This window comes from Austrofundulus limnaeus, unplaced genomic scaffold (assembly GCF_001266775.1).
Source record: "Austrofundulus limnaeus strain Quisiro unplaced genomic scaffold, Austrofundulus_limnaeus-1.0 Scaffold20, whole genome shotgun sequence".
Lineage (NCBI taxonomy): Eukaryota > Metazoa > Chordata > Actinopteri > Cyprinodontiformes > Rivulidae > Austrofundulus > Austrofundulus limnaeus.
In genome coordinates, this window is record NW_013952422.1 from 3521690 (window position 1) to 3543514 (window position 21825).

At 40.2% G+C, this 21825-nt stretch overlaps 1 protein-coding gene across 8 annotated transcripts in view; it reads left to right on the forward strand.

Annotated features, from left to right (window-relative positions):
- The window catches only part of rimbp2a (RIMS binding protein 2a), an 84685-nt gene extending 63116 nt beyond the window's left edge, over positions 1-21569 (forward strand). For 5 of the 8 annotated variants that reach the window (XM_014003915.1, XM_014003917.1, XM_014003911.1 and 2 more), the window contains 16 exons: positions 132-211; positions 327-436; positions 2530-3339; positions 4243-4266; positions 4821-4972; positions 6831-7595; positions 8207-8362; positions 8616-8765; positions 10127-10195; positions 10382-10475; positions 12303-12472; positions 12555-12723; positions 12950-13050; positions 13208-13279; positions 15763-15927; positions 18917-21569. In XM_014003915.1, coding sequence (XP_013859369.1) covers positions 132-211; positions 327-436; positions 2530-3339; positions 4243-4266; positions 4821-4972; positions 6831-7595; positions 8207-8362; positions 8616-8765; positions 10127-10195; positions 10382-10475; positions 12303-12472; positions 12555-12723; positions 12950-13050; positions 13208-13279; positions 15763-15927; positions 18917-19138 — 3309 coding nt within the window. In that variant the 3' untranslated portion in view covers positions 19139-21569. The remainder of the gene's footprint in view (positions 1-131; positions 212-326; positions 437-2529; positions 3340-4242; positions 4267-4820; positions 4973-6830; positions 7596-8206; positions 8363-8615; positions 8766-10126; positions 10196-10381; positions 10476-12302; positions 12473-12554; positions 12724-12949; positions 13051-13207; positions 13280-15762; positions 15928-18916) is intronic. The other 3 variants (XM_014003912.1, XM_014003916.1, XM_014003918.1) reach the window with 3 other exon arrangements.
- The last annotated feature ends 256 nt before the right edge of the window (positions 21570-21825 follow it).

Sequence of the window (21825 nt, forward strand, 5' to 3'; positions counted from 1 at the left end):
GTGTGTGTGTGTGTGTGTGTGTGTGTGTGTGTGCGTGCACATCCATAATTTTACTACTTAAACTTAGCTGACTACAATAGAGTATTACTAATTATTACAAAATTCTCTCTTTTAATGACTCTATTTGCTAGATGGAGGATGAGATCAGCCCATCACCCAGGTCCAAACCTCGCTACACAGGCCAGGTCCGCCTTTGCACTGCTCGTTACAGGTGAGTATGACAAGCACCCACATGTTTATGTTAACATGACTGTATGCAGGCCTGACATTTATGTGCACACCTTTAAAGTCAACTAAACACGTTCTTTGACCTTTTCTTTTTTAAGTTACAATCCTTATGATGGACCTAACGAGCATCCTGAAGCAGAGCTTCCTCTTGTGGCTGGAAAGTATCTGTACGTGTACGGAGACATGGATGACGATGGCTTCTATGAAGGTGAGATTGTGTTTAAGTTGTCTTGGAGTTGTAAAATTCGCTGCTAAACACAAATATCAAAGATTTGTCTTTGAGTTTCATTAATCAGAACAGTGTGTACGTCTTTATGGATTCTTAGAAAACAGAAAATTGTGCATCAACTCTCATTTAGTTTAAGTTTGAACCTGACGTTCCTCATCATTCATTTCCTCTCACCTCATCCAAGGTTCATTTTCTAAACAGTAAAATGTACATTACTTTTTATTGTGTCTGTATAAGATGAGTTTGAGGCGTCTTGGCTAAGACGGAACAACACATCCCCATCAAACCTTAATGTAAAAGAACCGTAGTGCTGATGCAGTTGTTTCTGTAAACACGGCCACAAAGACAGCTCTTGCTCTTGTGTGGCAGCTTGCATGACTCGTCACCCCCGTGCTAAAAATGTCCGTCATGTGCCTTCTGGCTACGTTCACTCTGTGACCTCGGCTTCGTCAGTGCTGGCTGTCACCATGAAAACTTCCCGCACACTTTCTCACAACTGCTCACAGGAGTGAATCCCTTTCTAATCTATTAAGAATGATGAAGGCTTTCCAGTCAGAGGCAACCCTGATCCCCCTAGCCAGCGATCGTGCGACCAACACCGCCCTGTCGGAGTCATGGTGGTGCTCAGCTGCAGTGATTCATTAGCTGTGGGCGGTCGGATTGCACGCTATTGTGGAGGAGCTCCGTATTTACCACACAGGAGGGAGACTTGGGCCTCAGACCAAGCTGTTGACAAGATGGGACCGTGGTCCCTTTTAGTGTGATGACTAATCCAGTGGGGCTCGGCTTAATCATCAGCACACAAACCGCACACACTCTCGCTCTCACATACACACGAACACACAGACACACATGGTCTGAAGGTTTCCCAGGCCTCTGCGGGAAAGGACAAGATGAGGAGCTGTGACGTAGAGAAACTTCTTGCCTCTGGCTAAAAATGCACAGAAAATCAGAGCCTTTTTCTTTCCTTGAAAAGACCACGTCATCTGCGTCCTATGAGGTGTTCCTTTTTTATCACTTCAATAGAAAAAATAACTTAATATTAGTTTCTTAATTTCTTCATGATCAGTGATTTTTTTAAGTAAAGAGGAAATAGGAAAAGAGGGAAAAACAAATAGGAAATGTAATTAGAAAGATTAAAATAGAGATTGGAAATATATTAAACATACACCAAGAAAACACAAGGCCACATAGCCGACATCTGTCCGCTCACCTAAAAATAAATGGATAGAAGAAAACATAGCAACAAAGTACATATCTAAATAATAATAAAATTAATTATAATTTCTCTGTAAAGCGTGCATACATATATAGATATAGTTTGAGGTGTTTCTGTTGGAAATGTAGCACCAGCTAAGGTTTGACTTCTTCGAAAAGTTGAAAAGGATTGTTTTTGTTTTTTCCATTGAGGGTGGGGGAGCAGTACGGAAAGTAGCATTAAAGAGCCAAATGATAAAATAAATAATAAAAAATAGCAAATACATGTCTCTCATCTCTTGCTGAGCCATTTGTTAATTAGTTTTAATGATGCCACAGCCTGGCTCTAGTCTTTGTCTTGTTAAAAATAATAACAGTTGGAGCACCACAAAGGGAGGCTGCATTTCCTAAAAGATGGTCTTCTTTGGTTTGTTTGTGCCATCCATCCATCCATCCATCCATCCATCCATCCATCCATCCATCCATCCATCCATCCATCCATCCATCCATCCATCCAGCCAGCCAGCCAGCCAGCCAGCCAGCCAGCCATCCAGCAGTGACTGTATGTAGGGTGGGGTACACTCTGGACAGGCCTCAAATCCATTCCAGGGCTACATAGAGACACACGAGGCAGACAACCATCCACGCTCTCTCTCAGTTTAGAGTTACCAATTAATCTACGCATGGTTTTGGTTTGTGGGATGAAACTGGAGTACCTGTAGAAAACCCACACATGCACAGAGAGGCAATGCTTTAACCAGAAATGCCTCAAATGAAAGTTAGACCTGCAACCTCCTTTCCCCTGGTACTGTTTGCTTTTTGAGGACAAATACTTGTTCATTTTGTACATCTGTCTTTTTTTTCTGTCTAAACAGGCGAGCTTCTGGATGGCCAGAGAGGACTTGTTCCTTCCAACTTTGTGGAATTTGTCCAAGACAAGGAAAAACCAATTGGGGAGGGAGGGGAAGACATAGGCCCTCTGGACCACACAACTCTGGCCCTGATGACGGTGGATGGAGGTGTCTCCCAGGATAGCCTTCTAGGCTCGTCCGGTGCCCTGGTTCCGTGTAGCAACGGGACAGGGGGTCCTTTGGACCCCGAGGATCTAGCTGAAGACGTTGTGCCTTACCCCCGTAAGATAACCCAGATCAAGCAGCTGGCACGGAGCGTTATTGTGGCATGGGAGCCTCCAGTAGTGCCTTTGGGTTGGGGAAACATCTCTGGCTACAACGTGTTAGTGGACGGGGAGCTGCGGGCCAGTGTGCCGTACGGCGGCCGGACCAAGTGCTTGCTCGAGAAGCTGGACCTGGACGGCTGCATCTACCGGGTGTCGGTGCAGAGCATCACCGATCGGGGCTTATCAGACGAGCTGCGCTGCACCCTGCTGGTGGGGGCCAACGTGGTGGTGGCGCCTTGCGGTCTGCGAGTGGACGACATCCAGCGTGACACTGCCGAACTCTCCTGGCTGCCGAGCAACAGTAACTACAGTCACACTGTGTATTTAGATGGGGCAGAGCATGCAGTGGTAAAACCAGGAAGGTACAGACTACGCTTCATCAACCTGAAGCCTCTGACGGTGTATAAAGTGACGGTGGCGGCACAACCTCATCAGGTACCCTGGCAGCTGCCCCTGGAGCAAAGAGAACGAAAAGAGGCTGGGGTAGAGTTTTGCACTCAGGCTGCAGGTCAGAATTACATCATTTTTTCACAAAAAATATCAATAATAATAGATTATTTCTTATTAATGCTTATAACGCTTGTTGGCTTGGAGTTTTTGGTGTATTAAAGGGGTGATATTATGTGGTTTCCAAGCCTGTATTTAAATTTTATACTAAAATAAATTAACTATGTCACATTTTCAGTTTATGAAAGAGCTATATATTTTTAAAAATCCCCAAAACAATTTACTTCTCATCTTGAGTTTCTAAATGCCTTGAAATAGGTCTCTGTCTCTTTAAGAAAATCCAACCACTTCGGTCACGCCCACTTAAGCACGTAGCCTGCCGGAGCGGGGGGTCGAGCGAGGGGGGGCTCGCGCGTGCGCTATGATGCAGTTTACTTGGCATCTGAAAATACATTTCCTCTAAGCCTTAGAGGTATTTGGAATCTGAAAAGAGCTTCACTGAGTGAGAATAGTGTTGAGGGCAGCAGACAGTTTAAGTTTCACTTTCACTTTGCTCTGTTACTGCCGAGAGCCTGCAGGAGTCATGGGCGGGGTGTGTGGGGTGGGGAGGTGTGCTCCGTGATGAGGAAGCTCGGCTTAAAGACACGTCCCATTGGCGTTTCTGGTCCCCACCTGTTGTTTTGCTCCTCAGCATGGCTTCTTAAAAATGCTGCAGGATTTGTCAAACATGCATGAATAAGTCAAAGCAAGGCTTTGAGCATGTTTTTTTTTATGAGAGTATAACATTATAACATGATATAAAACTCAAAAAAGTTGATTTTACATGATATTGCCCCTTTAAGACCACATTTTTTTCTACATATTTGTATTAAGTAAATCATTTTAAATGTTTGTTTTGTTATGTTGGAGAGTTTAAGAACATGTTTCCTTACTATGTTATTGTTGTGTATTGTATTTTGTCCAGGCCCAACACCATTTTGCAGAACAGGTCAGACTGAATCAGCAGTGCTTGGCTACCTCTGTTTTACCACTAAATGATACAGAAAGCTAGAAAGCAGAGATGTCATTCTTATTATTGTCCCTTCAGTAGAAGGATGATTATCACATGTTGAATGCAATCACAAAAGGCATGTGGGTAAAACAGCATTTGATTGAAGAATCACCTTTCATTTAAAAATAAAAAGTGTAAATCCACAAAAGCAAAATTTAAAAAGCAGTTTTTGTCATTTTGCAATAAAATGAAAAAACATTTACTTGCCAGGAACCAAAATTGTGTTATGCACAGGAAACTGTTAAGTAATATTGCCCAAATTTAAATTTAAGTTGCAGATTGCCAAATGCATCAGCTTGTACAGTAGTCCCATGTTTCCCCACTTCCTCATTGATATCTGTGTGTTTTGTGCATGTGTGTGTATACTTGTTTGTGCATTAAAGGAATGCTTCACTATTTCTATCATCATTAATGTGTCAAGGACTTTAAACAGCAAACTGTTTTATGAATCTTTTCAAAATAAATCGTACACGTGATTTATCACCTTCCAGGCCCACCGCTGCCTCCCCTCGATGTTCAGGTGCTCTGTGGGCAAGCTCCAGGGGTCCTGCAGGTCCGCTGGAAGCCTCCCATTCTCTCCCCCACAGGCACTTCTAATGGGGCAAATGTCATTGGCTACGCAGTCTGCACCAAAGGACAAAGGGTGAGTAAGCTTGTCTTAGTAATACCAAGTCATACTTTATCCTTTTGTTTGTTTTGTTGAAGGACAKTGTAGAAAGTGATGACCAGGAGCTAATCCTAGTTTAAAACCATCACTGAAGATTTAGGGGTGGGGGCACATAAACRTGCAGATACAGCATTAAAGCTGTGGTGACATTGTATCACATGCTTAATCACGTTTAATCCACCTCAAACAGCAATACCATATATCACAGCTGGGATGCTTTTAGCYTTTGTCTTTAACATTATGTCATCTGTGCTGTTGGTGTACACAGTGGTGCCACCTGCTTGTGCTTGAGTTTAGTACACAGTTCTCATTCTGGGACGTGAAAGATCTCTCACCCCCTCTGCTGACTGCTAATGTAAATCAAAACACTAAAAATCACCTCAACTTTGCAGTCAAAAAGTACTTCTGAGCTGCCCTCTGCTGGTTAAAAAAAGTAGGAGTTTTTTTTTCCCTATATTCTGAGTTTAAAAYAGATCTCTAGAGTTCTTGAGTTTTGTTTGCCTCGGTTATGTTTCTTTTTAATTTTTAAGTTTCTAATAATGAAACCAGAAGTGTATAGTAAAWGTCGTTACAGAAAAGGTAAATAAAAAATGGTAAATRGACTGAACTTATASAGCGCTTTTACAGAACTTACAGCAAGCATTTATTTTTGAGCATCTGTAATTTTACCAAGCATATTTTTAAAGAGTAAATTAGACTTTAATTTTGTTACATTCAAAACATACAAATTAAATTTTAAAGTAAAGAAAAAGTACTCACAATAATCAGGAAAGTAAAAGTACAAAAAGTACTTCAGTTTGTAACAGGTAACTAAGTGTTAAATTTTAAAGTAAAGAAAAAGTATAACACCTAGTTACCTGTTACAAATCGAAGTACTTTTTGTGCTTTTACTTTCCTGATTATTGTGAGTACTTTTATGACTTTTACTTAAGTACTTTTTAATCAGTGAAATTAATTTTTATCAGTTATTTTCTGTTAAGGTATTTTTTACTTTTACTTAGTTATTTTTTTCAGGATATACGCTTCTGAGTGAAACACTGGTTGAAGTGTGACCAAAACAACAATTGTTAATATTCACACCAATTCAGCAGGGCAGCTAAAAAAAACAACAAATAGGTAAATAAAAATGAAGATTTCTATTTTAAGCAAAGACAGTGCCTGAATATTTTCAGACATTGTCCTGAGAATGGAACAGTACAAAAAGTGGTTCATCAGTATTTCACTGTTTAATTTATATTTTGTTTATAGCTTCTCAAGTATRGACTATAGTGCTTCTTGTTTTAGATAAATGCTAATTATCAAATATTATGCTCATATAAAAAAGTCATAGAGTGAAGATAACTACAGGATTCCCTGACCAAAAAAAAAAAAGGCAGTGCTGCTCATTTATTACTCTGCCAGAAGAAAATCCTAGTGGACAATTTATCTGTTGAAACATGGAAAATTTACTTTGGTTTAATTTGAAAAACCCCATTTATTGAATACAGATATACTTCTAGCCTGAAGCCATAAACATATCCACATTAACTGTACAATGTGCTAACACAAAGGATTTTTCTGTTTTTGTAGCAATACTGGCATTGATGTTTGGATTCTGTATTTTTTTCTTTTAACCAAACAACAGAACCTTTAGCGTGATGTGCTGAGCTGATGTGTTTTAGAGTTTAGTTWGAAAAAACAACTATTGTGCAAAAAATTGTGCCAGTTCAGGGTTAGTGTTTCTTAGATRGGGATTTGGGGCTTTATAATAAGGTAATTAAAATGTAACAATGTATATTTTCGACTCAGTGCTGCATGTTCTGATAATAATAACATATTGTTGTTTTAAACCCAGATAGCTGAGGTGTTGTTCCCAATGGCAGACTACGTCACCATTGATCTGACGAGGATTCAATGCCTGGAGGCCAGAGAGGTCATCGTTAAGACACTGTCAGTCCAGGGAGAATCCCAGGACTCCCAAGTCGCCGTCATTCCAAACAACCTGCTTGTGCCTCTACCCCCACTTCCCCTACCAGCGCCAATGCACCCTCATGTGGGACCCCCTCCTCACCCTCAGCCTCACCCTCAACCTCACCCTCAACCCCACCTCCCGTCTCCTCACCTTCCTCACCCTACACCCCAACTCCCTGCTCCACCTCATTCTCAACCACTCCCACCTCATCCTCAGCACCCCCAAGCCCATCCAAGACTGCCACACCCAGGTAGACCCCCGCATCCCCAACCCCAGCCTTTACATCTTCAACCTCGCGCCCCCCACCAGGGTCCAAGGCCCCAGCACCGACTGCCTCTGCTGCCCCACCCCCACCCTATACCTCAGAGACCAGTAAGTGCCAGAGACCTGGATGCCAAAGAGCACACAGCTCACCACGGAAGAGCCATCCCACCCGACCACCAGCCTGGCTGGGACCCGACGCGATCTCCGTCGCAGCCTCCCGTGCCCATGCCGGGCCACACTCTGGAGCCCCCGCCCCCTCCCAACCTGCGCTCACCCTCCCCTCAGAGGATTCTTCCTCAGCCCCAGGGCACGCTCATTCCAGACACCGTGGCCAAAGCCATTGCTCGAGAAGCAGCACAAAGAGTGGCAGCAGAAAGTGGCAAGGTCTGGAAAAAAGAACACTGAATGACAACACTGTAACTCTTAAGGGGGGGGGGGGGGGGRTATTATGCAAAAATGTCTYACGCACTTTCTCCTTCTCTCATCAAAACCCTACCCAGAGTGTTGCTTTGACACATTCATGTGTGTTTGAGAAATTCTTGAATGTCCTGGGGTAACTACGTGGAGCTGCCTAAATGGTTGCTCATGCAAAGCTCCGCCTATTTACCCAAAGCTCCTCCCAGAGCTCAGTCTGCAGCTCACAGAGCAGCCCTCCCATGAAGCATTGTTTTGAAGATGTGCTAAAGTGGGAGTGTTGGAAATGGTAGGAGTTTTTTTTTTTTAAACAGAGGCCCATTTCAAGGTGTTTGTAATCCAACGACAAATTTATTTTTCATGTATACAGCATTTTTATAACAACAGATGGGAACATAGTTACTATATTGTGATATAGAATCTAACTGTGTCTACAAAATACATAATACCCCCCCTTTAATGCTTAATGAAAATGAGATAACACATTCTTGTTTTATTCAGATGGMTGCAATCACATCTCAGTAAATAAAAAGTTAAAATTAAAGTCACGCTGCAACCTTATTTTTCCGTCATATTTCCAGGGAGACAGACGGCAGGGCAGATATGTAGAGCAGGGTCGTTCATTTCACCAGCACCCCTCTGACGAGGAAGAGGAGGATGAGGAAGGCTTTGCTCGTGGCCGTCGGAGAGGACCTTCAGTTGATGAGTTTCTGAGGGGCTCGGAGTTGGGGAGGCCGGTAAGAACAGAGYGAACCGTGATGAGACTTTGTCCTTCCTTGACCAACGTGTTTTAACTGGGAGTGTGTGTGTGTGTGTGTGGCAGGGTATGTGTGTGTGTGCATGTTTATATCTGAGTGGCTGCATGTTTTCACTACTTCACATGTCTTTGTGTGTGTATGTGTGTGTGTTTGCCCATCCATATGTGCTTTGGTATGTTTGTGGACTTAAACAATTGCGTCTATGTGTTTGTGTCTTTGTAACGACCAAAAGCCTCACTATAGTCACAATGAAGAGTATCACAGCGAGAGCAGCCGGGGCTCTGACCTGTCTGACATCATGGAAGAGGATGAGGAGGAGCTGTACTCTGAGATGCAGCTGGAAGAGGGGGGACGGCGACGCAACTCGCACAACACTCCCAAGGTGCAGTTCTTTGCACTTTTTACTGAACTCCAAGAATCAACCACTCATGATTAATATCATTTAGTGGACTGCACAGGCACAGATGCTTTAAACAAGACTGTTGCCTTAACTTGCATTTAGTTTGTGTTGTTGGTTTGTGTTCTGAGTTTTACGCAGAGATGGTTTGTTTCTCAGAACCATCCGGGGAGTTTTCTGTAGAAATGATTTGGAACGCGGCAAACACTTTGAAAAATGATTGCCTTTCCAATCAGATGTGCGAATGCTATGCACAGAACCAATAGAAGATTAAAGCCACCGTTTGTTACTGTTATCCCATTGAAAACCTGCCTGTAGATAACGCTTTAGCCACAAACGGACCGCTTAGAGCCTGAAAGGACATGATCTGTTTGGTCTTGCAAAYCTCTCCAGCTGCCTTGCAAAATTWATTTGGAAAAAGTGATTTCGACATCTACGTGTCAAAGTGTTCCTAGGAAAGAAACCTAAATCCAGATTGAGGAGTGAATGAGGCTTGTACTGTGAAAGAACTTTGAAAAGAACAATATGTTGTAATTTTACCGTTAAACACAAGAGCACAGGTTGTTGACTTCACCATTTCAGCACAATCGATTAAGGAAAAAGAATCAGGTTGATTAAAAATATTTTACTTCTATAGATAAGAGCAGAGAAAAGCACTAATAAACACGTGAGGCTTCCACACAACAGTCAGTAGGTGCTTCCAGTATCAATGCTGAAGTAGGTGCTTCCAGTATCAATGCTGAAGCGTTCTAAACCCGTTTTCTTCCTATTTTAACCATCAAAGCTCCAATTCTAAAACCAAAAAGTAATAAAATATTGAAAAAAAAAAAGAATAGTACTAATTCTTTACTAGGTCTGAGTAAAAAATGCTTAACAGTACTAATCACCCCTAACAATAGCCCTTTTTTAGCACTCAAACTGCTACAGTTAAAAAAAAGTTTCAGCTTTTAATGGATAGTCATTAATTTTGAAGTGACATTGTGACGCCTGCCTCAGTGCTCATAGTACTGAAGTCTTTGTCCAGGCTCGACTAATGCCTAACCAAACAGTGGTCTGTTTTTTTTACACTTTTTTCAGATTCATAAATCAACTTTTTTTTTTTTTTTAAGTCATGAGAAACACGGGATCTTTTGGTTAACTCTTTCAATCCATGACTTTGATTCKTCATTAACATCGAACTAACATTTTCATGACAAACAGCTCATCCAGTCTAAATTGTGTAAAAGAAAATGCAAAAAAAATGTTTTCAATTTGCAACTGTCTACCTATGAGGCGTGAAGGACCAGAGTGTAAGCTCTCTAATGTGTTTGCCTAATGTTTTCCATGTCTGACAAATCTGAATTCAGGACCATACGACGAGTAACAGCTTCATTTTAAAACTGCAGTATCTTCCATTGGCTTGTATGTGTTTCAATGTGAGTCTATGTGTCTACGTTTTAGTGCCTGCCTGTGAGTTCTGCATGGATTTGTTGATATAAAGTTTGTTCAGTTGTGTGGATTTGTTTTTTTGAATAAATATACTGTATACAGGCATACACGCTGTACGTGAGCACTTCCCAAATGCTCAATATTTGTAAATGTTTTCTTTGTGTGTATTTCAGACAAACAGTCCTGCTGGTGGCCACCACGATCGGGACGGTGGGAGACGGAYTCATTCCCATCTTAAGAGGCGGCCTCTAATGGTCCCCTCTATTGGTCAGTAGAGACATGCGGCTAGAAGTAGGAAAAATGTGGCGTCTTTTGTGATTTGTATGTTTTGTGATGTTCTGTTAAAACATTTTGGATTTTTTTCTAGACTTGCTCTGTAAACATAGGCTATGATTTTTATTTTGAATGCAGATTTTGACATGGCAGAGGTGCAGTTTTATAAAGCTGCTGTGCACTGTACCCCTCTCTCACCAATGAATAGCTTTACCACTAGATGGACATCTTAGCACATATGCCTTTATTTTGTGACTTTTAGGAGCAGGGACAAACCTTTAGGTAACATTCTAAGATAGGAACGTTCAGCTCTGTTTTGTTTTGTCACCTTCTAACTGGTGTTTCTCATAGAAGTAACCTCTGAGAATAACAGTGAGGGGAACCCCTCCTCCGTGGCCGGGGAAGTTAACTATGGCAGAGTAGCTCGGCACAGGAAGTGGTCGTCCCGCAGGCACACGGGCGGCACCAGGTCTCCCCATGGTATGTGCGTGCAGAGCAATTTTGAATCACCCCAGCATGGCAGCAGAGAAGGCCACCGGCATCTGGCAAATGGCAACAACTAGCTGTGGACACGTGCAACTGCTTGTTTGTACGTTCCAAAAAACAAACTAAAAATATATATATTAGTTACTATTATGCTTCCAGTCAAAGCGCATGACTGCACTGCAGTGGAATGGTGGACGTGCGGGCAAGACCTGGGGTCCGCGAAGCTACTTTAAACCGAATGATAACTGATTGATGTACTACTCGATGAATGTCGCACTCACTCTTCCTTTTGTGATGCAACTACACACATACGGGACCACACATTCATAAACATCTCATGAATGTTGAACTAAAGAATGATCAAAGTGTTTGGAGAGGGGTCTCTTGTATTCTTCATTTAAATGTTAAACACATTAGTTTGAGATCTTAACTCTGGCAAAACAAAACAAAAAAAAGTCATTCCTCACAGTTTTTGTACAATCTGCTACAGTGATATCATTTTAATATTGGTCCATTAGTCAGATCAATTGTTTATAATCATTCCACAAAACCTCACTTCAAAAAAAGTCTGAACAATCCCTTAAAGTTATATTTTTGGCTCATTAGTATTGCAGCCTTTTATAAATGTTTCTGGCTAATATGGTTTTGAATGTGGCAAGTATGTTAATGTTTCAGTACCAGCTTTAGTAGTTTTTTATTTTTTATTATTTTGCATGTCAGAGTCTCGTCGTTTTCGTCGTGTCTTGTTCGTAAAACCTTTTCTTTTTTTTAGTGTGTTGCACCATGCGTTATTACTCCCTTGTTTTTCATTATATTTAAACCAAATTGAGAGGAAAACCTTTTAAAAATACATGCAGCCTGTCGGCGTGCGTGTGTTTATAAATGCACGTGAGTGTGCGTGCCACAGGAACTTTACGAAGTACTTCACGGGTCACAAGTCCTGCATGCTGACAGAAACAAATGTGGCAAGATAAGAGAATGAAGCCAATCATGCGATGCACGATCAGATCAATTTTAATTATAAAGACGCATTTAGGGTTGTGAAAACAGTTTTCTTTGGACTGAGGCATGGCTTGGATGTTCTGTATGACAAACATGCTTTTCACACAAGTTTATTAGCTACTATGCAGCAACAAGCTTAAGGTTTGCTGCTTAATGCTCTGAAATCTGGTCCATCTTTGACCACATATCACAAAGAATTTTTTTGCACTTTTACTATGAACTAAAATATTGAGCAACATGCCTGATTTATTTGCTTTTGGTCTCATTTATAAGATAGCTACTAAAAAAATATGCTGTGGTGGGATTTTATGTGTTTGTCTTTTTGTGTTTAAGATGGCTACAGGAATCGGGACCGCCGTTCTCCTACGTACTATGACGAGTCAGAACCTGAGGAGCACTTTCGGATCTTTGTGGCCCTCTTCGACTACGATCCTCTGTCTATGTCCCCCAATCCTGACGCAGCTGATGAGGAGCTTCCATTCAAAGAGGGGCAAATCATTAAGGTGGGGACTTTCCCATTTGTACTGTGTTCTGTCCATTACCACCAGCGAGAGCGTTAAACGTTTTCATTTTCATCTCTGCCAGGTGTACGGTGATAAGGACCTGGACGGGTTTTACAGAGGAGAAGTGAAAGGCAGGATGGGGCTGATACCCTGTAACATGGTGTCAGAGATACGAGCAGATGACGATGAGACCATGGATCACCTCATCAAACAGGGCTTTCTGCCACTCAGCACCCCGGTGGACAAAATAGGTACTGCACACAAACCCAAACCACTGCAATAACGCAGACATAAATGTTTAGAAGATTCTCCATTTTCAGCAGTTCAACACCAAACTGGAACAAAACTCATTTCTTCTTCAGGACATACCAAAAAGCAATGTTAAGACACTAAATATTCTCCAAGAGCACTGCGGCTGAGTGCTAAAAACATTTAATGATTTTTTTTTTTAAATTTGAAATGTTTTATCACCTTCAGAACAGAACCGAAGAGGTCTCCGTCGAGATCAGGCATCGAGGAGGATGGTGGCACTGTACGACTACGACCCCAGGGAGAGCTCTCCTAATGTTGATGTTGAGGTATCGACCAGCTATGAGGACCGACACAAACTTACATTAACTATAGATACTTTGGTCCACTTTGCACTCAGATCTCTTCAGAATGCCAATGTTCATAATATGGTTTTAATAAATAAGATCCTTGCATGTTGACGTTTGTGTTTTTGTCTCCTGAAAGGCTGAGCTGACGTTCTGTACTGGTGACATCATTGCTGTGTTTGGTGACATTGACGAAGATGGATTTTATTATGTGAGTGACGCATGTCCGTGTTTTAAAGTACTTCTTTTCAGCCACTGAAATATTTTTAAAGTCTGGAAAATGATTTTAATATCGTTAAAAAAATCTTAATCTTAACATAATCAACAAGCATTTTCAAGCAAGAGTTTTACATTTAACACTATACTTTTTTGTCGAGGCTTTTTGCACAATAGCCAGAGGTGGGTGGAGTACCCAGACATAAGAGTACTACTTCAACATACACTCACCGGCCACTTTATTAGGTACACCACACTAGTAACGGGTTGGACCCCSTTTTGCCTTCAGAACTGCCTCARTTCTTCGTGGCATAGATTCAACAAGGTGCTGGAAGCATTCCTCAGAGATTTTGGTCCATATTGACATGATGGCATCACACAGTTGCCGCAGATTTGTCGGCTGCACATCCATGATGCGAATCTCCCGTTCCACCACATCCCAAAGATGCTCTATTGGATTGAGATCTGGTGACTGTGGAGGCCATTTGAGTACAGTGAACTCATTGTCATGTTCAAGAAACCAGTCTGAGATGATTCCAGCTTTATGACATGGCGCATTATCCTGCTGAAAGTAGCCATCAGATGTTGGGTACATTGTGGTCATAAAGGGATGGACATGGTCAGCAACAATACTCRGGTAGGCTGTGGCGTTGCAACGATGCTCAATTGGTACCAAGGGGCCCAAAGAGTGCCAAGAAAAGATTCCCCACACCATGACACCACCACCACCAGCCTGAACCGTTGATACAAGGCAGGATGGATCCATGCTTTTATGTTGTTGACGCCAAATTCTGACCCTACCATCCGAATGTCGCAGCAGAAATAGAGACTCATCAGACCAGGCAACGTTTTTCCAATCTTCTCTTGTCCAATTTCGATGAGCTTTTGCAAATTGTAGCCTCAGTTTCCTGTTCTTAGCTGAAAGGAGTGGCACCCGGTGTGGTCTTCTGCTGCTGAAGCCCATCTGCCTCAAAGTTCGACGTACTGTGCGTTCAGAGATGCTCTTCTGCCTACCTCGGTTGTAACGGGTGGTTATTTGAGTCACTGTTGCCTTTCTATCAGCTCGAACCAGTCTGCCCATTCTCCTCTGACCTCTGGCATCAACAAGGCATTTCCGCCCACAGGACTGCCGCTCACTGGATGTTTTTTCTTTTTCGGACCATTCTCTGTAAACCCTAGAGATGGTTGTGCGTGAAAATCCCAGTAGATCAGCAGTTTCTGAAATACTCAGACCAGCCCTTCTGGCACCAACAACCATGCCACGTTCAAAGGCACTCAAATCACCTTTCTTCCCCATACTGATGCTCGGTTTGAACTGCAGGAGATTGTCTTGACCATGTCTACATGCCTAAATGCACTGAGTTGCCGCCATGTGATTGGCTGATTAGAAATTAAGTGTTAACGAGCAGTTGGACAGGTGTACCTAATAAAGTGGCCAGTGAGTGTATATTTACTCAAGTAAAAGATGTCATCAGGCTGACAAAAAACCTGATAGTTGTTTTCAAATTCTGGTGTTTTTAAAGACTAAAATGAAGAAAATGAATGCAAAAACTAAATAAATGAATAAATTACAAATAAATTACAGCAGAAGAAACACTTTTCAAGTCAAAATTTTCTCATGAAATTCATAAAACTAATACTTACATATTGGTAATGTGTATTCATGTAAATATAAATATACACATAGAACAGGGTAAAGTAATTCCAGTGACTTTATCTACTGTTTACTATAAATTCCCTTGACCTCCAAATGCCTCAGCAGGCTCAGCAGACAGAAAATAGCTTTAGAGCAGCAGAGCTTGTGAACAAACAAGAGCGCTCACTTCTCCATCAAACTGTAGGTGTGTCTCTGGTGCATTTTTGTTAAAACATATTTGTTCTTCATTCAGTACAGTTGCTTAAACAGGGTGGAGTATTCAGAAACTTTACTCAAGTAAGAGAAGTGATACTTTGTAATAAAATTACATAAAGTAAAAATTTAGTCAAGTAAAAATGGTGTAGTAAAACTCCATTTTTTTTTCAAAAACGTACTCAAGTAAATGTAAATAATTATTACCAACCTCTGACAACAGGGGTGTCTTTTTTCACTTTTTCTTTTTTCTTTAATTGGTAATACAGAAACAGTTATTTTTAGGGGGAAAATAAAGATAACTGTAGTCTTGGAACTGCATTCGTAATAAATACTAAGTCAGACAGGAGTATATTAATTGGCATCAAGCTCTATGGCTAAAACACTTCCAAAAGTTGGTTGCAATAATGTGTATGAGTATCAAACTGGTAACCTTTATTTAGGGAATAAAACCAAACAAACAAGTTTGCTTCATTAGTCTCCCATCAACTGCCCTGATTTCTAAACATTGACATCAATCATTAAATCATTCTTGAGTAACGAACAAATAGTTCCATCAGTAAAATATGTTGAAAACATATTTGTTTGTCAGGATGCTGTTTTCTACTCTCCCATGTTTCCGTCCACAGGGTGAGCTCAACGGCCATCGCGGTCTGGTTCCCTCTAACTTCCTGGAAGAAGTGCCTGATGACGTGGAGGTGTATCTGACCGACACCCCGTCCCACTACCCCCAGGAAGAGCCCACCAACCGGCCCCCTGTCAACTCTGCTGCCGCCGTGTCGGAGGGAAAACGGGTACATCATTCTCGCCGCTCTCAGCGCTAGGCCCTGTGCTCATCCATCCTCCGTCCTCTCTCTTGATTTCCGTCTTTTGCTTCCTCCACCTGCAGTCTGTGTGCTGTTCATTGTGTGTGTTTGTCCGTGTGGTGACAGTGGTGACTCTGTACAGACTAACAACCTCCCCTCACCCCTTTTGGAAAAGGGGACAAAATCCGGTGGTTACACCTTTCTTAATCTCAGAGAAAGGAAGAAGCAAAGCCTGTGGACAGAGAGCGGACAGACTGTGGGAACTCTGCAGGTGGTCCATGCATGGTTAAAGAGGACTCATTCCTTACACTAAACAATTTGGTACCTTTTTGCACTGAAACACAAAATCAAATTGTGGTGATTGTGTATAATTCTAATGGTAAAAAGTGCTTTATTATTACATGACAATTGCTACCCAATCTCTCTGAAAGAAATAATTTAAGAAGAAAAATTTAAGTTAAAAGAAAAAGAAAAAAAAAGAAAGGCATGTCTTTTTCAAACTTGATACTTTTTATAACTTTCTTGGCTCAAGTTGTGTATTTCCTTAAAGAGGCTTTGTTTCTCTTGCCCACACATCAAATCTATTTTTCAGCCCTGATGATGGTGGATTTGCCATGTTTGCTCTGAAATCAAGAGACAAAACTAACCGCAGCATCGAGACATCCATTCTGTACTGTTCTAATGAAACAATAAAAAACTAAGAATTGGATATTAAACCCATTTGTGTTTGCGCTCTATGTTCATGGTGTTGTTGTTGTTGTTTTTCTTTTTCGTTTCCTTTCGGTTGTCTTAGTGGTGTGGGTTTTTTTCGACGGTGACAGTGCTCATCTGATTTCTTTTCTGTTTTTCCTCACCCGCTTGGCAAAGCAAAACTAAACAAACAGAGGAAGATTGTTCATTTCACACCATAAGTGGCTCTGTCTGCCTTGTACAGTAAGCTGGCAACTTGAGATGACAGACTCGCAGCTCTAATGCACRCAGCTTGGGGCTACAGTGAATCCTTACACGGCATTATGATGACTCAAAAACATGCAAAACATGTTTCAGTGTTATTTTTTCTAATATTCCCAATATTTTAATTTAAAGAACATTTTGCTCTATGTGTGATTGATATGCTAAAACAAAGCATCAGATACGTCTGACTTTTTAAATTTTACAAAAATTCTTTGAAAATGTTAATACATTAAATACAAGCTGCTGCATTAGAGGAGAGGCCTGGAATCTACAGTTGTGTCCCTGGGTGTTGTAATTTACACAACTCTGCTTTGTGTTCTCTTCTGGCCTACTGATGGTGGTGGAGTTTTTTATTTTTTATTTTTTTTTCCCTCTGTGGTGTTCTGATGTTGTGTTCAACATTTGACGACTTCCTCTTTTGTGATTTTTCTTCTTYTGTACTAATTGTGTGTTTGTGTGTCAAAACATACAGTAACTATTTTCCCAACTGTTAATGAATTTGTTAAAAAAGTTGATGCTCTTGATCAACTTACAAGGATGAAAGTGAGAAACGTAAAATTCTTCTTAATGTGGCAGTTCTGATGTTTTTTCCCCAAGTTCACTCAAAAACCAGATATAATGGATTTAATTAAAACAATTATGTCAACTGGTTCCAGTTAACAGAAATGAGTAAAGGTAATGTATTTACTTTATATTTACTTTACATTTACTTGAAGGAAAAGTAAATGCATTACCTTAATAGCCTTTTTATTTTTTTGTAAGGGGCATCAAGTTAAAGATGGTAAGAATCGCAGGGAGTCGTCTGACACCCTGTCCTGATGCATCTCAGTAATCCAGGTAAAAAATCAAAGGAAAAAAATTGTATAGATCCTCTGGACGGGTTCTTCTTTAATGAAACGTTTCGTCTCTCTTCCAAGAGACTTCTTCAGTCTGAGAGTTTCAGGCAAAATTCAGGCTTTTGAGTCCTGCCTCCATGTGACTGATACTCACATCACATGGTCGTCGTTCACAGGTGACTCATACTCACATCACCTGGCTATCGCTCACAGGTGACTCATACTCAAAAGCCTTAATTTTGCCTGAAACTCTCAGACTGAAGAAGTCTCTTGGAAGAGACGAAACGTTTCATTAAAGAAGAACCCGTCCAGAGGACCTATGCAATTTTTTTCATCTGACACCCTGGTGTTCAAAAAAAAGAAAAAAAAAAGGCCCCATTAGCGACTTTAAATGTCCGGATATGTTTAAAGGCAGAAACAGCACCATTTTTGCCCACCGGTGGAACAACTGTTCAGTTCAGTTGAGTGGAACCAGTTGACTTTTTTTAAATTAAATCCATTATATCTGTTTTATTTATTTTTATTTATTTTTTGTGTAGAGTTTTATGGAGTCATGAACAATTAATACCTCCTTAAACAGCAGCAGTTTGGAAAACAATTTCCCCTGGATCAATAAGCTAATTATTTCTTCAAGTGAGGCCAAAGTGATGTTTTGAGATCCAGTTAATTTACAAATGTCTTAAAAATAATCATATTCAAAATATCACCATATGGTCTTTATTTACTATGTTTTTGAATATTATTTCTACCATTTCAACTTCACATTTTCGGTTAGTTGTGTAAAGCTGACAGAGACTGTCAGCCTTGTTATCAACACAGAAGGTGAAGCAAATGTGTAAATGTTTCAGGTCAGATTTTTCTGGTTATTTTAGCAAAAGTTTGACACTTCAGCATACTGTGTTCCTTAATTACCATGACTCTATTTCTTTTATCTTTTTAAAGGCTCAATTTTAGCATTTTTACATGATTTGTAAATCATTACGTTCTGCTTTTATCCAGTATTTACACTGTGTTTTAATGAAGAAATCCAGTCAGGCCTCGTAAAAGCAAGTTTTCCTGTGTTTTAGTTGACTTTGCTGAAGATGAGTTATGCATTCACCAAGCGTCTCAGAGGCGAGGTGAAGCAATGCGTCATTTGTAATACGCTGCCCCCTGCCTCCACACCTCCCCACCACTTATCTCCTCAGGTTACCACAGAAACCTCTGACACGGCCAACAACATCAGCAAGCCCGTCCGAGCCCCTTCCCCGATCGTTCGACCCCTGCTTCCGGGAACKATGAGACCTCTCAGTCCGCCGAGGGGTCCTCACATCCCGCTAGACCCCAGGGACCCTCAAGATCTCAAGAAGAAAAAAGGAATACTTTCTAAGGGAAAGAAACTGCTTAAGAGACTTTCTCCAGTTAAATGAAAAACAACATAATAAACATTAATGTACAATTATTCTACCTGTGGGGCTCTGTATATAGCATCCATACAATCAGCTCTGATCTAACAGCACATGACAGAGTGGACATTTGTCTCCTGGACTGTTTGAGCCTGACAAGTGATTTGATTGTGTCCGTAACGGTACATTATTTTTGTACAGTGCAGTTCCAAAATGAAGAGTGAAGTCACATGCAGACACAAACACATTTTCCTGCAATGTCTTTAAAAACTGATTAAAGAAAAAAAAAAACTAGGATTTTCATGACATAAACTTTTTTTTCAGGTAGAATAAACTTTACAGTTGTTTGAAGCTGGAAAACAAAACTTTTCTTAGCAAAAGAACATCAAGTTTTWTGAAGGCATCATTTTCTCCTGAGAAAATCTCAACTAGAAAACACTGTTATGAAGCATTCTGTGAAGCAATGCTGGCTGCTAACTAGAATCTTTTATTCAGTGCAATATTATAGAGAGATGGTAGCATTGAGTTGGAAGAAACAAATTTTCACTTGCTGGTTTTCAGATTAGTGACGTGGTTTTGGGTTATGAAAGAATTAACCCAGACTTCAGAGAAGATGGGTTTCAGGGCATTAAAACACCGGGTGAGCTCAGCTGTCTCAGTGGCCTTTACGAAAACATGATGAGCACGACATTCCTCATTTGACGACAAGACTAACTTACAACGGGTTTTTGTTTCATAACGGGTCGCCTGTGCTTTGACATTTTTAGGAAAGAAATTAGATCAGTAATGGTCATTGTCTTTGCTGTGAAACTGTCATGAAACGCCTAGTTCAAGACAAAAAATGCGYGTCTATCCACTGATTGCACAATTTTGATTGGTCTGAAAACTGGCTAAGGACATACTTGGTGTGCCTGTGTGTAAGTGATGCATTTCTGTTTTGCACTTTCATAAATCTTGTAAACTTTTGTTCTGTTTCTGAAAGAGAGGCRATCTTGTTCTTGGTCTTGTGATATATGGTGATGTGCTGCTACTTCCATTGACTGCACTGTGTAGTTCGGTTGTCTCACACAGATATWCAGTTAGTGAGACATGATGAAGACAAATGAAAACTTCAAATCTAAAATACTGAAGCATGAATTGTTCTCTGATTTTGTCCGAAAATGTCTGTAGAAAAATATTAACTCATTTACTTGGGTTTTRGTTTTGCTTGGATTTATGTTCTATTTGCACTTAAAGTACATAAGGACTATACTATTTTACATGTTAAACAGCTTATACATGATTATCATGGAGGGATTTGTCAAAAAACAGGTTTCACTTTCATTCCTATGRTCTTGAATGATTTAAAACGTTGAAATAAATACATAGATGAAGATAAAGGAAACTGATCMGATCAGTTGTGCCACCTCAATTAGTCAAACTCTTAGTGAGTTGTGATAATTTAGGTAGACACATTTTAAGTTAGATTTGGTTTCTTATATTTGTATAACCTTCTGTCATCTCATTTTCAAATTCACTAACAAAATAACTTAGTGTTGCAACAAGGTCAATTGGTAAATAAAATGCATCATATTTGTATCAAATTGACATGTGGAGAAAAAGAAAAAAAATTCTTGTTTCTACCTTTAGTTGTAAAGACAGAAAGACACAAAACTGTTATCTCTTTGAGAGAATTATTCAGAACTGTAATTTCCCTTCATGGGATCAATAAAGTATCATTCAAGTTGCTTGAAATTCTAAACGAATCGCTACAATTTTGTGTTAGAGAAAAATATAGAAGTGCTCAAAAATTCAACTATATTCATGATGATAAGTATGACTCATAGCTTCAATCATCTCATTAGTTTCTTAGTTTCAKATGTTCATTATGTCCAGTTTATCTTCAGTTGTTTGTTTGCAGTATGTTTATTGTATACAACAGGGTTTATCTCCTCATACTTTATTAATACTCTGAATGAGGATAGAGGGTTGCCAAAACCAAAATCGAGAAAAGTATGGCTGACAACAAGTTTACTTTTCATTTCTTTCTTTTCCAAAGCTGTTCATGTAAAKTTTCTCGTCCTGTTGGTCTCGATTCTGAAACAAGGTGTTTATAAAACCAAAAGATTCACCTCTGAATGAGTGTTGTGTCTGCAAACACTGTAGCTCTTTTGTACTTTGATCCATTTGTAGATAATTTATAAAAAAATGTTTCTACTTGATTTTACGACAGCCTTTTTTAATTGCACTGATAYGTCTGTTCTCTCCCTGTATAAAAGGTGGCAAGCATTCTCCATAGTGTCCTTTGAAATCACATGTATCGGTCCACCGTATGTGCTTGCTTTGTGAATCACATTTTAAAAAGAAGAAATGAAAAATGTATTAGATGGTATTTATGATAATTAAATATGTGTGAGTGTATGTGTGAAAAAATACAACTTTTATAACCAAATTAAATTTAATATTTTTCAGAAAATTTGTGCCTGTAGTTTTTGTTTCAACATGCTTTGCAAAACTCTGCAGTACCTGTCATTTTTCACAACTGTACTGTAGGTTTGAATTCAATCTCTCATATCATCCTCTCAATCACTAGTCATTGGTAAAGTTCTCTCCTGACTGCAGTCCTACCCACTGGGAAGACATTGGTCATCATTGGCAATGTTTGTTTCCCTACAAACATCAGGACATTTGCATCAGGACATTTGTTTCCCTACAATCACAACTCGTAAAGG